This window comes from Vipera ursinii (genome assembly GCF_947247035.1).
Source record: "Vipera ursinii genome assembly, chromosome: 10".
NCBI lineage: Eukaryota > Metazoa > Chordata > Lepidosauria > Squamata > Viperidae > Vipera > Vipera ursinii.
In genome coordinates, this window is record NC_139520.1 from 20,056,266 (window position 1) to 20,070,811 (window position 14,546).

At 39.6% G+C, this 14,546-nt stretch overlaps 1 protein-coding gene across 1 annotated transcript in view; it reads left to right on the forward strand.

Annotated features, from left to right (window-relative positions):
- The window catches only part of CDH13 (cadherin 13), a 388,341-nt gene that overhangs the window by 170,601 nt on the left and 203,194 nt on the right, over nt 1-14,546 (forward strand). The window contains exon 4 of the mRNA XM_083370604.1: nt 7,207-7,323. Within this exon, the coding sequence (XP_083226730.1) occupies nt 7,207-7,323 (117 nt within the window). The remainder of the gene's footprint in view (nt 1-7,206; nt 7,324-14,546) is intronic.

Below are 14,546 nucleotides of genomic sequence, written 5' to 3' on the forward strand. Positions count from 1 at the left end.
TTAAGTAATTCCTACCTAGAACTAAGGAGAAACTTCCTAACAGTGAGGACAATTAACCAGTGGGACAGAAGTTGCCTTCAGATGTTGCAGGTGCTCCATCACTGGAGGCTTTTAAAAAGAGACTGGACAGCCCCTTGTCTGAAATGGTATAGGGCAGGGGTGTCAAGCTGCCAGCCCTCAGGCCGGATGCATCATGCCAAAACTGCGCCCACCCTAGCTCTGGTAATGGGAAAAAAGTTGCGATATGTCGCAACACATCACATGATGTTTTGAGTTTGACACCCCTGGTATAGGGTCTCCTGCTTGAGAAGGGGGTTGGACTAGAAGATCTCCAAGGTCCCTTCCAATTCTGTTATTCTGCTCTGTTCTGTTCTGTTCTAATTCCATGTCATTTTAATTAATGTTAAATGAAATCAAATTGTAATTCTCATCCTGGCCCATAAACGGGCAGATCTTGGTCTGAAAAAAAGTTGTTTAACCGAAGTTTACTTTCTTTCCTAGTCTGCCAACTTTTTTTTTTATAAAGGGGGGGAGGAAATGCGTATTTTCTGAATTACGTTCTGCAGATGTATGAAAGCCTGATAGGAAGAGAGTTTACTTGAAATCCATTTGCAATGCAAAATGTCATGGCTGTGGTAGATTTTACAAGAAAATAACCCATGCCTCTCATTCTGGTGAGTGGCACATGAGTGAAAGGAAGGGGGAAACTGATTAGCAGATGATATTCCTTTGCCCGGCGTTTCAGACAATGAGCTTCTTGGGAACTAATGAATTCAGGCTGAAGTTATATTCTGCGAAGACATACCAGACAATGGTGTTATGACGAATAGCACAGAGTGACAAGATATAAATCATCTTCTGTATTGCAAATATGTACTTCCCAAGGAATGCACAGCTTGTCTCCCAGTTGTGAATATTTTTTTAACTAGACAAGAGAATGCATCCATAACACATTTGCTAAAGGGAGGAAAGATCTGGTGGTTTGATTTTTCCAAACAATGGATAGACCTGGGGTGCTGGCTAAAACATATGAAGAGCAGTTGCAGGACTTGGGTAGGTCTAGTTTAATGAAGAGAAGGACCAGGGGCAACAGGATAGCAGTCTTCCAATGTCTCAGGGGCTGCCCCAAAGAAGAGGGAGTCAAGCTGTTCTCCAAATGACCTGAAGGCAGGACAAGAAGCGATGGATGGAAGCTAATCAAGGAGAGAAGCAACCTGGAACTAAGGAGAAATTTCCAGACAGTGAGAACAATTAATTCATGGAACAACTTGCCTTCAGAAGTTGTCTGTGATCCATCACTGAAGGATTTTAAGAGAGAGTGGACAGCCTCATGTCTGAAATGGTATAGGGTCTCCTACTTGAGTAGGGGATTGGACTAAAGACCTCCAAGGTCCCTTCCAACTCTTATTCTGTATTTATTTTCATGACAAGACTTCACCAGCATAGTTCAATATCTCTTTCACAGAACCCTCAAGTGTCTTGCCAATAATGCATTAATTCATGGGAAGGGCAAGAGATGATAGATAGATAGATAGATAGATAGATAGATAGATAGATAGATAGATAGATAGATAAGGTAAATAGGTAGATCGCCATGAGGTTTCAAGGGAAACACAAGTCACCCCTATGCCATGTAACAGCTGCAATGCTGTCCTTCAATTTTCTCCTTGGAAGTAGTTTCCTCACTGTGCTTCCCTGGCTGGTTGGTTGGTTTATTATAATAAAAAATGACAAAGCAATACCATGAGAATAACACATCAATATGATAATCAAAAAGATGATTTAGGCCTTTAAGCCCAGAATAGCATTGATAAATCATCTAAAATAAACATAGGGACATGATCCATAAGGTAAAGGTAAAGGTTCCCCTGCACATGCGTGCTAGTCGTTTCCGACTATAGGGGCCAGTGCTTATCTCCGTTTCAAAGCTGAAGAGCCAGCGCTTGTCCGAGGACGTCTCCGTGGTCATGTGGCCGGCATGCCTAGATGCCAAAAGCGCACAGAAGGCTGTTACCTTCCCACCGGAGTGGTCCCTATTTTTCTACTTGCATTTTTATGTGCTTTCGAACTGCTAGGTTGGCAGAAGCTGGGACGAGTAACAGGCGCTCACTCTGTTATGCAGCACTCGGGATTCGACCCGCCAAACTGCCGACCTTCTGATCGACAAGCTCAGCGTCCTAACCCACTGAGCCACCACGTCCCTTACATGAGCCATAGGAAGGCTTTTTTCTCCTGTTGCAAAAAAAAAAGCCCTCTGAAGACCCTGGTTGAGAGGTCAGACCAGTTAAATTTCTTTTGGTTAGGCGGTTGCACACCTGATCACCCAGGATACATTTAATGGTCGGTGTAGCATTGCACAATCATTCTGTTTAATGAGCAGCGTGCTATCATCCCAGCCCTAGGCAGAATTTACAGCTGGCTCAAATGAAAATATGCCCAGTAATGTCAATAATGATTGAAGAAATAGCTTGCCCTGTTGATAGCTAAAAACAACAGCCAATCCAAATGTGTATTTTGCTTCTTTTTGCCAATTGTCCTAGAGAATAATTTATGCTTAGACAGCAAGGAGTAGTAGTAGAAAAGGAGAAAGAAGGAGAAGGAGAAACAGTGGTAAAAGAGGAGGAGGGAAGGGGAGAGGAGGAGGAGGAGGAGGAGGAGGAGGAGGAGGAGGAGGAGGAGGAGGAGGAGGAGGAGGAGGAGGAGGACTGTGGTAAAAGAGGAGAGGAGGAGGATTGTAACAAGTTAACAAGGACAATCTCAGCTAAAGAAAAATATGTATATTTAAAACAAGGTCACATTTATTTTGCTTCTGCAATGCTATATGATACTCACATGGTCTGATCCAAATTGGCAAAATGTTCTCCTGGAGCAGGGTTAGATCTGGGACTGTGTCAATGGGGAATCATCAGGAATCTACTTCTAGATTATTGCTAAGGAAAGCAGTTGATGAATAAATTCAGGCTAGGAGCTACACTTAATTTAAAGAAGACTTGTCTTTTTATCCTGGACAGATATTAATTATATCCCGAGCATCTCTTTGAAGGCAAGAATATATTGCATTCCAGACAAGATCAATTTCCCCATTAATCTGGCAATGTAGCTGCCACGATTGGACATAAAAAAAATCGCTAAAAGATGCCTTCAAACAACTCCAGTCTGCCCCATCTCTTTATTGATCCTCATCTAAACAAGAGGTCCATAACCTTGCAGAGACCGCACACGTCCCCCAAAATATCAGTGTATCCTTTTTTTTGTAACAAGAAAGAAGGAGGGAAATTCTCAAAAGAATAGGAAGTAAACTAGGAGTTGGGTTTCATTACTTTTGTTTTTCTTTAAAAAAATCATTTTTGTGCAAAGGAAAATAAGCGTTTCTTCCTCTTAGTGGTGGTTTATGCCATTTATCTCATTTCTTTCCCTGCATTCCTGTAACCTCTCACTCTTCCCTATCCTCAAGGATGAATCAGAATGAATATTGGGATGATGTGGGATAAATCAGAAGCCGTGGTAAACTTTCCATGCGTCGAATACAATAAGAGTTTGTTAACAGAGGATTTTGAAATTTTAATCTTGTACATTCCCACCCACCCACCCTTTTTTTTGGAGTTTTTTATTTTTATTTTTAATAAAATGAAAAATCTGGGGGAAAAAAGTTCAGTACCTCTCAATTCCCCTGAAATCCTCTAAAAGTCAGCTGCCCCTAAACATCCGAACCGGTTCCAGCTTCAGGCTGTTTTTGTGGCATCAGGAAACTGGAGCTATTTCCTTTAAATTGCCATTGGGGATTCTGCCAAATTGGAAAGTGAATTTTATTAATTTAGACTATGGGAAAATGTTATTGCTTCATTTCTGCTCTATCAAACTGAGCCGAACTCATATATTACTGGGCTTCAAGCAGAAATAAACCCACGGGTCCCTTGGTCAGCCATAATGGGATACATATGGATCATCTCACCGAGGACGAGTTTGGTTCCAGGGTGATAGATGACAGTCCAGCCCTTCACTCATTCCCGTGACAACTTCTAATGAAGATTTTGTTGTGAAGAATGATGGTGTTTGTTAGTAGTAGGCCGGCCGGCCATTCATTTAAATTGTAAAAGGCATTAGGGTCCCTAGGAGATTTTTCCAACAGATAGGTAAAGAGATAAACAAGCAGATTGGAGATGCTATCTCTGATCTTGAGAAACCCTCAATAATGGTCAGGATTTTCCCTCCTCCCCCCCAATTGAATCAGTATATTAGCCTGTAGAATGTGATCCGGTATAACCAGGTATGGATCAAAAGTTTAGCATATTTAAAAACAAGAGAACTTTTACAAGTTTTAATACTATAAGCTACCTAGAGGTACCTTAAGGTAAGATTAACAGCTAATAAATTATACAAATAATAGTTTATAAATGATAGATAGATAGATAGATAGATAGATAGATGATAGATAGATAGATAGATAGATAGATAGATAGATAGATAGATAGATAGATAGATAGATAGATAGATAGATAGATAGAGGGCTTTTTTTCTCATTGAACGCTCAGAACGGAGTTCCGGCACCTTTTTTGGATGGAACCTTGTAGGGTAGGCAAGGCGGGTTGTATGACTTGTGTGAGTTCCGGCACCTTTTTCTTTTACAAAAAAGCACTGGATAGATAGATAGATAGATAGATAGATAGATAGATAGATAGATAGATAGATAGATAGATAGATAGATAGATAGATAGATGAAACATCTGCAAGAAAACCGCCAACTCAGAGAGCACCAAGGACCCCTCATTTCAACCCTGAACTATAAATATTCTCCTTTATCAGTTTTTTTTACAAATTATTCTGAACATGAAAATGATAAAACAGGATCCTAACTGTACCATTTGTTGTTTTATATTTTGTGTCCTTTTGAAATGCTGTAAACTACCACGAGGGCTTGTGTCGATTGGTGGGGTTTGATTCTAATAATAAATAAATATATTCAGGGATAAAATGTGCAGAGGCTTAAAACTGAAGCACTGCACATTTTAGGAGGCAATGGTACGTATTCAGATTGCAACACAAAAAGACCCCATCAATTAGCACAGTCAGAATGCCTGATTCCCAAATGGGATCTTGTACTGTAAATTATAGACCTAGTCTGTCTCAATTAATAGCAATAATTAGAGCTAAGACAACATCAGAAAAAAACCCTCTTTTTCAACTTCTACCATCCTTGCAATAGTTACTCAAAAAGACCAAGGAGGAGGAAAACACCTACCAATTCAAAGTAAGGTTATACCCAGATTTGGCACTATAATATTATCAGTTAAACAAATTCATATCACCACATTATTATGTGAAAAAGGCTATGTCACTTGCATGAATCATTCACTGACTAAGCCAAAACAAAGCATGGTAAAGAAATTGAATGTGAATTTAATTTAACAAGAATACTGGTAAAATACTGTAGGAGTAGCGGATTAGGACTGCAAAAATCAGCAGAAGCAGTAGATGGCTGGAAAGAGACATCAAAAACGCTAATTTTTGTGGCTGTGTCAAGTCAGCAAACCACATAACGCAATTTTAAATTATGAAGATTGCTCCCCATTTAATATAAATTTAAACAAAAAACTAAGTTTGGTCTAGTGATGAAGGCACCAGAAACAGAAACCAGGAGACAGTGAGTTCTAGTCCCCCCGTTAGGCAGGAAATTCAGGTAGGTTACTTTGGGCCAATCACCAGGAGAATTGCGATGGATGGATTTTGTGATCAGTTACAGCAAGGCTACAATCTTATTTTAGATAATCCACTGCCGGGTTCCATCCCAGAGTGGATTCACAAGAACAGTCGTGTCTTTTCCTTGCTCGGAAGGGAACAAAGAGCTCTCTTGGTCCAAGAAAGTCAAAGCCTTCTAAATTTTCCCAGTCATGGCAAAGAGCCCTGAAGGCCACGGACAAAACCAAATTATCCCTTCAGGGTCTGTTGTGTTTTGTACAGTGGAAATCTGGATTATTAAGGCAGTAGCCTGGAGGCTGGAAAAGATTTAGATGTAGGATGAAACCTTGTGAAATAATGAAACTGGGGATGTGATCATAAGAAACGATTCTCTCCTGGCTCCTGGATATGAGTCTTGACACCACTTTATTATTTATTTATTTATTTATTTATTATAAGTAGTCCTCCGCTTGCAACTGTTCATTTAGTGATTGTTTGAAGTTACAAAAGCTCTGAGAAAAGGAACTTGAGATGGTTTTTCACACTTACAACCGTCTTAGCATCTCCATGGTCACGTGATAAAAATTCAGACCCTTGGCAACTAGCATGCATTTATGACAGTTGCAGGGTCCGGGGATCATGTGATCCCCTTTTGTGACCTTCTGACAAGCAAAGTCAATGAGGAAGCCAGGTTCACCTAACAACTGTGTGACTCACTAAACAACTGCAGCGATTCACCTTAACAGTTGTGGCAAGAGAGGTCCTAAAATGGGGCAAAGCCTACTTATTTATTTATTTTATTTATTAATTAATGGGATTTATATCCCGCCCTATCTCCCGAGGGACTCAGGGCGGCTAACAACATCAAAACTTAAAGGTCTCTGTACAGTAAATTAAAAAATAAAATTTGAAATAAATTAAAATAAATTAAAGAATAAAGTTAGAATTGTAACTTGTAAATTGTACCGTTCATTCCGCCGGGACCTGAAGACCTGGCTCTTCGAGCTCTCTGGCCCAGGCTGAGGATTAATTTATTTTAATTGGGGTTTTACTTATACAGGGATAAATTTAATTTTTTTTTAAAACTTGGTTTTTTAACATTTGTATTTTGGTTTTTAATTACGCTGTAAACTGCCCTGAGTCCTCCGGGAAAGGGCGGTATATAAATGTAATAAAATAAATAAAACAAATAAAATAAATAAATATAATTAAAATCCCTGTCAGTCTAGGTCAGCCAGGTGGAAAAGGAGTGTTTTGAGGCCGCGGCGAAAGGACTGGAGATCTTGGCCCATCCAAAGCTCAGGGGGGAGCTGGAACCACAAGTGCCTCCCTTAGCAACATAAATTTTGGGCTCATTTGTGGTCGTACATCAAGCATTATTCTTGGACAAATTGTACAGTGGGCACTGAAAGGTTATTACTTGGCCTGAGGCTCATGGACATTGTGGTTGTGGTTCTCAAGAGTAATAATGAATCGTGGCGTCCTTGAAAGCCACGGTGCAAATTAAATCATTCTTCTATTCCACCTTAGGAACTCTTTAAGGCAGAAGAGGGCTTGGGGAGCGTACGGCAAAGAAGGTCCATTGTTGTTTCTCCAATCTTAATTCCTGAAAATCAGAGACCTCCCTTTCCAAAACCTGTGGGCAAGGTAAGTAGTAAAATTTACTCTGACCTTAAATTTCATGGATTGCTGTTCTTTTTTTTTACTTCTTTGCAAGTTATCTTTGTTTTCTGTGTTCACCCTTAAGTATAACCAAAGAGTCTTCTTTAGATGTTTAGAACAGGAACACCTATACGTTTCTCCTCCTCTTAGTTTCCTTCCTGATTTTGAAGTTTTCTCCAGTAAATGTTCTCTGTCGATTCAACTGATCTCTCTTTTTTTTTGGTCTAGGTATGTTACACCCATTTTTTACATAGCTTATTGTATATGCATAATTTCTGGCAGTTTTTTAAAAAGTTGCAAGCAATTATATTTAAAACAATATGTGCTTTTGCACATCTGCTGCTTGTAAGTTAGTAGTTAACCTATACTTCAGGTATGAAGTGCAGATAAGTCCTTGATTTACAACCACTCATTTAGGGACCGTTCAGAGTTACAATGGCATTGGGGAAAAGGGGGTTGATGACCCTTTTTCACACTTATGACCATCGCAGCATCCCCAGGGTCACATGGTCAAAATTCAGATGCTTGGCAACTGACTCATACTCATGACGGTTGCAGTGCCCTGGGATCATGTGACACCCCCACCCCTTTTGCATCCTTCTGACAAGCAGAGTCCACCAGATTCACTTAACAACCACATGACTAAATTAACAACCACAGTGATTCGCTTAACCACAATGGCAAGAAAGGTCATAAAATGTGGCAAAACTCACTTAATACTTTATGTCTCGCTTAGCAACGTAAAGTTTGGGCTCAGTTGTGGTTGTAAATTGAGGACTACCTTTATCTCATGCTGAATCCTTGCATTTCCATAATGGTGGCAACAGAGAAACCTCTCAAATCCTAGAGGGGAGAATAGCTATCAGTCTGCATGCATAATACTGAGCTGAGCAGAGCAATTTCATGGGTTCACGTTCGTACCAAAACTCCATTTCGATCTGATTGTACATCGATGCAGCAAACAACTTTTGCGCAGCATCTAAATGCATATTGATCAGGACAGCCAAAAAGCCATATTGATATGATTGCACAAGGAACCTGAATTGTTCTTGGAGGTAACGTTTCTGCCACCTGCATGAGCTGAGCTGAGCACTGGAGAATTTCCATGCACAGAAAGAACGAAGGTTGACATTTCGCTGGAATTGTGAATGTTACCCAATGTGCCTCTGTTGCAAAAGCAAAAACCGATGATGTGAACCAGTTAAAGTAAACAAAATGGGCTTGAAGGCCAGGATTAATCTGGTAAAAAAAAATAATCTTCCAGATCAATTGGGATTCGGAAGAAAGACTGGACAATAAAAGAAACCATGAAAGGGAAAGAAGAAATTGTAGCCACTCTCTGTAGTAATAGAAGAGTTTGAAATTTTGTGAATATTGATTCATGAATGGTAGGAGAAAAATCACTTTGATGGAAAGAAATGAGTTTTGACACAAACTCTGTATCATAATACTCCTTCCTAAATTTGAAACCAAATTCAGAGGAAAGCCATATCCTCTGTATAATGGAATAACAGAGCTGGAAGGGACCTTGGAAGCCATCTAGTCCAATCCCCTGCTCAAACAGGAGACCCTATACAATTTCAGACAAATGGTTGTCCAATCTCAACTTAAAAAGAGCATCCACAACTTCTGGAGGCAGATTGTTCCACTAATTATATTGTTGCTCAAGCACCACAAGGATGCTGCAACAATCATGTAACCAATGGTCATAAGTCTCTTTTTTTCAATGCCATTGTTACTTTGAATGGCCACTAAATGAATGATTGTAAATCAAGGACTACATTCTAGGTTGCCACACCTGTCCAACCTTGGCAACTTTAAGGCTTGTGCCTTAAAGTTACTGTTATACAGTGCTTTTTTTGTAAAAGAAAAAGGTGCCGGAACTCACACATGTCATACAACCTGCCTTGCCTACCCTACAAGGGTCCATCCAAAAAAAGGTGCCGGAACTCCGTTCTGAGCGTTCTATGACAAAAAAAGCCCTGCTGTTATAACTTCGAGCGCTCATTCAATGAATGGTTGTATGTCAAGAACTACCTGTATATATTAATTTGGTGGGATCTGGAGTCCAACATTTCTCTCTTTTTCCCGGGAAAGATTGGCTCAGCTTCAGTTGCTGCTTTTTGCATGAGAAAACTAATGACATCCACTTGGTTGACTGTAGGGGTCTGATTGAACAAACTCTAGACTAGGGAGGTATGCCATCAACCTCATTTGGATAATGAGACGATTACCAGGGTTGGGGGCTCTGGGGCCGCAAACTCCAAAGGAAGACAGAAAACAAAATATGAACAGGTGAACACAGCACTTGAGTGTAATAAAAATATAATATTGAGTGTTATTGAACTTGTTCTCTATAAGGGCAAAACACAACAAGGCGGATCAATGAAATGCTATAATGTGTTGTAATCATCAGGTCAGAGTGGGGAAATTGAATGAGCTGAAACTTGATGTCATTCCTATTTTCAGGAAAAGTGATTTGCCTAGGAAAGCTACTTGCTGGTAGCCTGCGTTCATGGCTCTTGTCACCATTTGTGTAGCAACAAGGAGTAAAGATGGACATTCTGTTGTTGCTAGGCAGGTGGCAACATGACACAGACCCTGGGTAGTGTTTGTACATAACTAAGGATGGATTTTTTTTGAGAATCCATAGCAGTAGGAACCTGATCTTGCAATTCCCCCTTGTCTACAGGGATAAGGGACACTGATGGATTGGTTGATTGATTGATTATGTTCCATTAAGTGGTTGTCAACTCTGAGTATTTACAGAGATTGCGGTTTCCTCCCCCCCAATAACAATCTGTGCTCAATCTGGTTCTTTACATCTTCCATTATTCATGTAACTGGATATGTCTACGTCTTCTTCTTCTCTTTTTTCCCCCACCCTTCCCAGCATCAAGACCTTCTCAAGAGAGCTGGGTCTTCCCATAACATGTCTGAAGTAGGATAACTTGAGCCTGGTCTTTTGAGCCTTGAGCGAGAATGTTGAGTTTATTTCTTTGATGAATCCTTGCTTAGTTTCCTTCGCTGTCCACGGTCTTCTCAAGAGTCTTCTCCAACATCGAAGTTCAAAAGAGACACTCTTCCTTCCCTCTTCAAACCCCAACTTTCACTTCCCTAGAGCGCCACAGGAACCAATACCAAAGTTTACACAACACCATTTTCCTAGTTTAGATGTTTTATTAAATGCTGGCTTGATTTCTTGAGCTCTTTTTCCCTTGTGAAAGAGATTTCTGATTTTTTTTTCCCTACCTCACTCTCAAATTATTTGAGAATTCCTTTCAAAGTTCTCCTGGTATGATTTTGTTTTACTCCTGGTGGGGTCAGGAGGAACAGAACGTTAAGCGAGTTGTGCTCTATTTTACGTGAGTGTTTGCTAGGAGGATGGGTGGTAGAAAATTAGATGCTGCATTGAAACTGCTGAAATAATTGCTTTATTTCCAGTTGCCTACTAAAACATAGATGCAGGCTGGGGAATTCTGGGAATTGAAGTCCATGCAGCTTGAAGTTGCCCAAGTTGAGCAGCCAGCACTGACAGGTTCCATTAATGCATTTTCTATCCTCATTCACACTGATCTAAGCCGACAATATCTTATACAAACTTTTGTTACCCACTTTATGTCCATATGTTAGTCTTCCAATTTATTTGTCCACCTCAAGTGGAATGAGGCCTGGAGCAGCAGAGCACACAATTCTCCTTTAATTATTGGAATAGTTTATTTGTCGGGATTCTAAATGACAGACATTTCTCCTGTGTGATTTGATTTTTCTTCCTATTATTTGCCTTCCTGCTGTGATTGCCTCCTGTCAATCTCCTTTCATAATGCATGGGGAGGGGGGTGGGGAGTGCTGTTTTGATAAGCATCTCTGCCACTAGGTTTAAGCCCAAAATATCTTCACGGTGTAGAATATTGAGGTTATCCAATTTTTTGTGTATGTTTGTGTGTCTGTGTCTTCTTTCAGGAACTATTAGACTGAATTGGGAATATTTAACTCTGGCTGGCAGCTTCTAGGGATTTAAATCTGACATTGTTACATCTTCTGGAGATTGCATCTTCTAGGGCAGAGAGTGCAACCACATTGTTGTATCTTCTGGAGATTGTGTCTTCTAGGGCAGAGTGTCCAACCACATTGTCGTATCTTCTTGAGATCATATCTTCTAGGACAGAGTGTCCAACTACGTTCCTTTAAACTTCAACTGAGAATGGTAGGGTAGAAGATAAAGCAAAGCCTCATACAACACTTGACAGGGAGTTCCATTCCCTCCTACACCTACTTTTTCTTCTTTCTTGCATTCTTTCTTGCTCTTTTTCCAGCTCTCCTCCACGGAAAACTGAATGGTTCTCCTGTAGATGGTTTTTGAAACTAGGTCAGCCGGGATGAAACAGACCCTCGCGTTCAAGGGCAACCAAGTATTCTCAGGTTTTATACAGCTCTCCTTTACGTGTTTGGAGATCATATTTTTAGAGAAAGGAAGGATTTGATAAGTCTTCCTGCTTGGGTTAGGGTTTGGAAGAAGCATTTGCAATTTTGTTATATATTGTGTGGGTCAGATTCTTAACTTCACATCCTTCAAATCTCTTGGGTAAACTCTCTCTTCTTCTGGTTTACCGTTGCTATCTGACATGGAGGATAATTCAGTCTAAATGTCACCTCTGAAGACAGCATTGGGGAAATTATTCGGGGAAGATGGAGAAATATATTAATCCTTTCTTTCCAAATTTATCTGATGTATGTTTTCTGAAGCTGTGCAGGAACCAGCATGTCATCGGATTCCGAGGGCTACTTTTGGTCATAAAATACACTTCATGGCATTTCTGTTTTATATTGTCACTTTCAACAGCTATTTCCCATACGACTTCAAGCAGCACACATTGGAACACAAGGTCCATTTGGACAACAACTGCTGGGTATAAACAGGTAGTCCTTGACTTACAACAAGTCCAACATTTCTGTTGCTAAGCAAGGCACTTGTTAAGTGAGTTGTGCTCCATTTTATGTGAGTGTTTGCTGGTGGGACGGATGGCAGAAAATTAGAAGCTATACTGAAACTGCTGAAATAATTGCTTTATGTCCAGTTCGCTACTAAAACATAGATGCGGACTGGGGAATTCTGGAGTTGTGCTCCATTTTATGTCCATTTTTGACACAGTTGTTAAGCAAATCATTGCAGAGAAGTGAATGATGTGATTGTTAAGCAAATCTGGTTTACCCCATTGACTTGTTTCATCAGAAGCTAGCTGGGAAGGTCACAAATGGTGATCACGTGACCTTGGGATGCTGCAACCATTGCAAATATGTGCCAGTTGCCAAGCGCCCAAATTCTGATCACATATCTGTCTGGATGCTGCAATGGTTGTAAGTGTGAGTCATTTTTTTCACTGCTGTTGTAAGGGAAGGTTGTATTATAAATCTCTTGTTTTCCTCCTAAATCAGGGTTGCCAAAACTTGGCCACTTTAAGACTTGTGGAATTCAACTCCCAGAATTCCCCAGCCAGCCATGATCTATGGTTATTAGTGTGACTGGGGAATCCTGGGAATTGAAGTCCACAAATCTTAAAGTTGCAAGAGACGGACATCCTGCGGTAAATATTCCAGTGCCTGAGATGTATTTCACAAGAATTCTTCAGTTAATGAATGAGCAATTACACTGACATTTTCATTTTCTAAATAAATAAAGATATTCATATGGGATGTCCTTTAATTAATCAATCCCATTTATTGAGGGATAAATGGGTCTATTCACATTTTCTGTCCATCTACAATATTGACGTTGCTTTTCCTTCTCTTCCTCCTCCGATAGACAAAATCTGGTCTGCCTCAGTGAAACAATCCTAACTAAGCAATCGCGTTTTCAAACAATGCTTTTAAAAATACTAAACTGGGGCTTACAAAGACCTTAGCAAAATAATTGTGTTATAAATAATCAGAATTGATTTCTTACCCACCCCTTTCGGCAATAATTTTGGTGGCAACAACTAGAAATACATACTTGGACTTTTTTTTTAAGGGAGGGGAGGAGATTGTCCTATTGTAGTTGCCATGGCTACAAGTTAGTGGGAAATACATTGGCTCTATAGCAACTGGAGAATTAGATTTTATGCCCAATATTGAAATTTCCAGTATCTAATTTCTTCAGAATAAATCACACTAATGACCATAGAGCTAAAGCTGGAGGGAGTGTAATCTATAGTCAAGAATTTACTTAAGTAAGAGTAACACAAAGCAATTGTACCATGTGTGCATTGACCTCAGCCCTGACATTTGAATTAAATCTGTGTTTGTTTGTTTGTTTTTAAAAAAGGAGAGAGATTTTTGAGAGAATGTGTGAAAATGCTAATGACTATTTGAGAAAATAACAACAACAAAAAAAGAGGTAATTGGTGAAACCAGTACCGGGTAAAGGACTTGGGAATATTTTTCCCCATGAGATCCATGTTGAAGCTACTGACTAAGATTTCAATCTAAAACATAATTATAAAGAAGTAGTGGTTTAATGGAATTCTACTAGAGATCTTCCTAGAAGCATATCTCAACTGCTGTATGCTGTATAATAGTATGGTGACCAAATTTCATCATAGAATCACACAGTGATAGCATCATCATAGAATCATAGAATCAATCATAGAATCATAGAATATCCAATATCTCAGTGGTTGCCACAAAGAAGAGGGATTCAAGCTATTCTCCAAAGCACCTGAAGGCAGGAGAAGAAGCAACAGATGGAAACTAACCAAAGAGAGAAGCAGCCTAGAACTAAGGAGAAATTTCCTGACAGAACAATTAATCAGTGGAACAACCTGCCTCTAGAAGTGGTGAATGCTCCAACACTGGAAGTTTTTAAGAAGAGACTGGACAGCCATTTGCCTGAAATGGTATAGGGTTTCCTGCCTGAGCAGAGAGGTTGGACTAGAAAACCTCCAAGGTCCCTCCCAATTCTGTTATTCTATTCTACTCTACTCTACTCTATATTCTATTCTATTCTATTCTATTCTATTCTATTCTATTCTATTCTATTCTATTCTATTCTATTCTATTCTACTCTACTCTACTCTACTCTATATTCTATTCTATTCTATTCTATTCTATTCTATTCTACTCTACTCTACTCTACTCTACTCTACTCTACTCTATATTCTATTCTATTCTATTCTATTCTATTCTATTCTATTCTATTCTATTCTACTCTACTCTACTCTACTCTACTC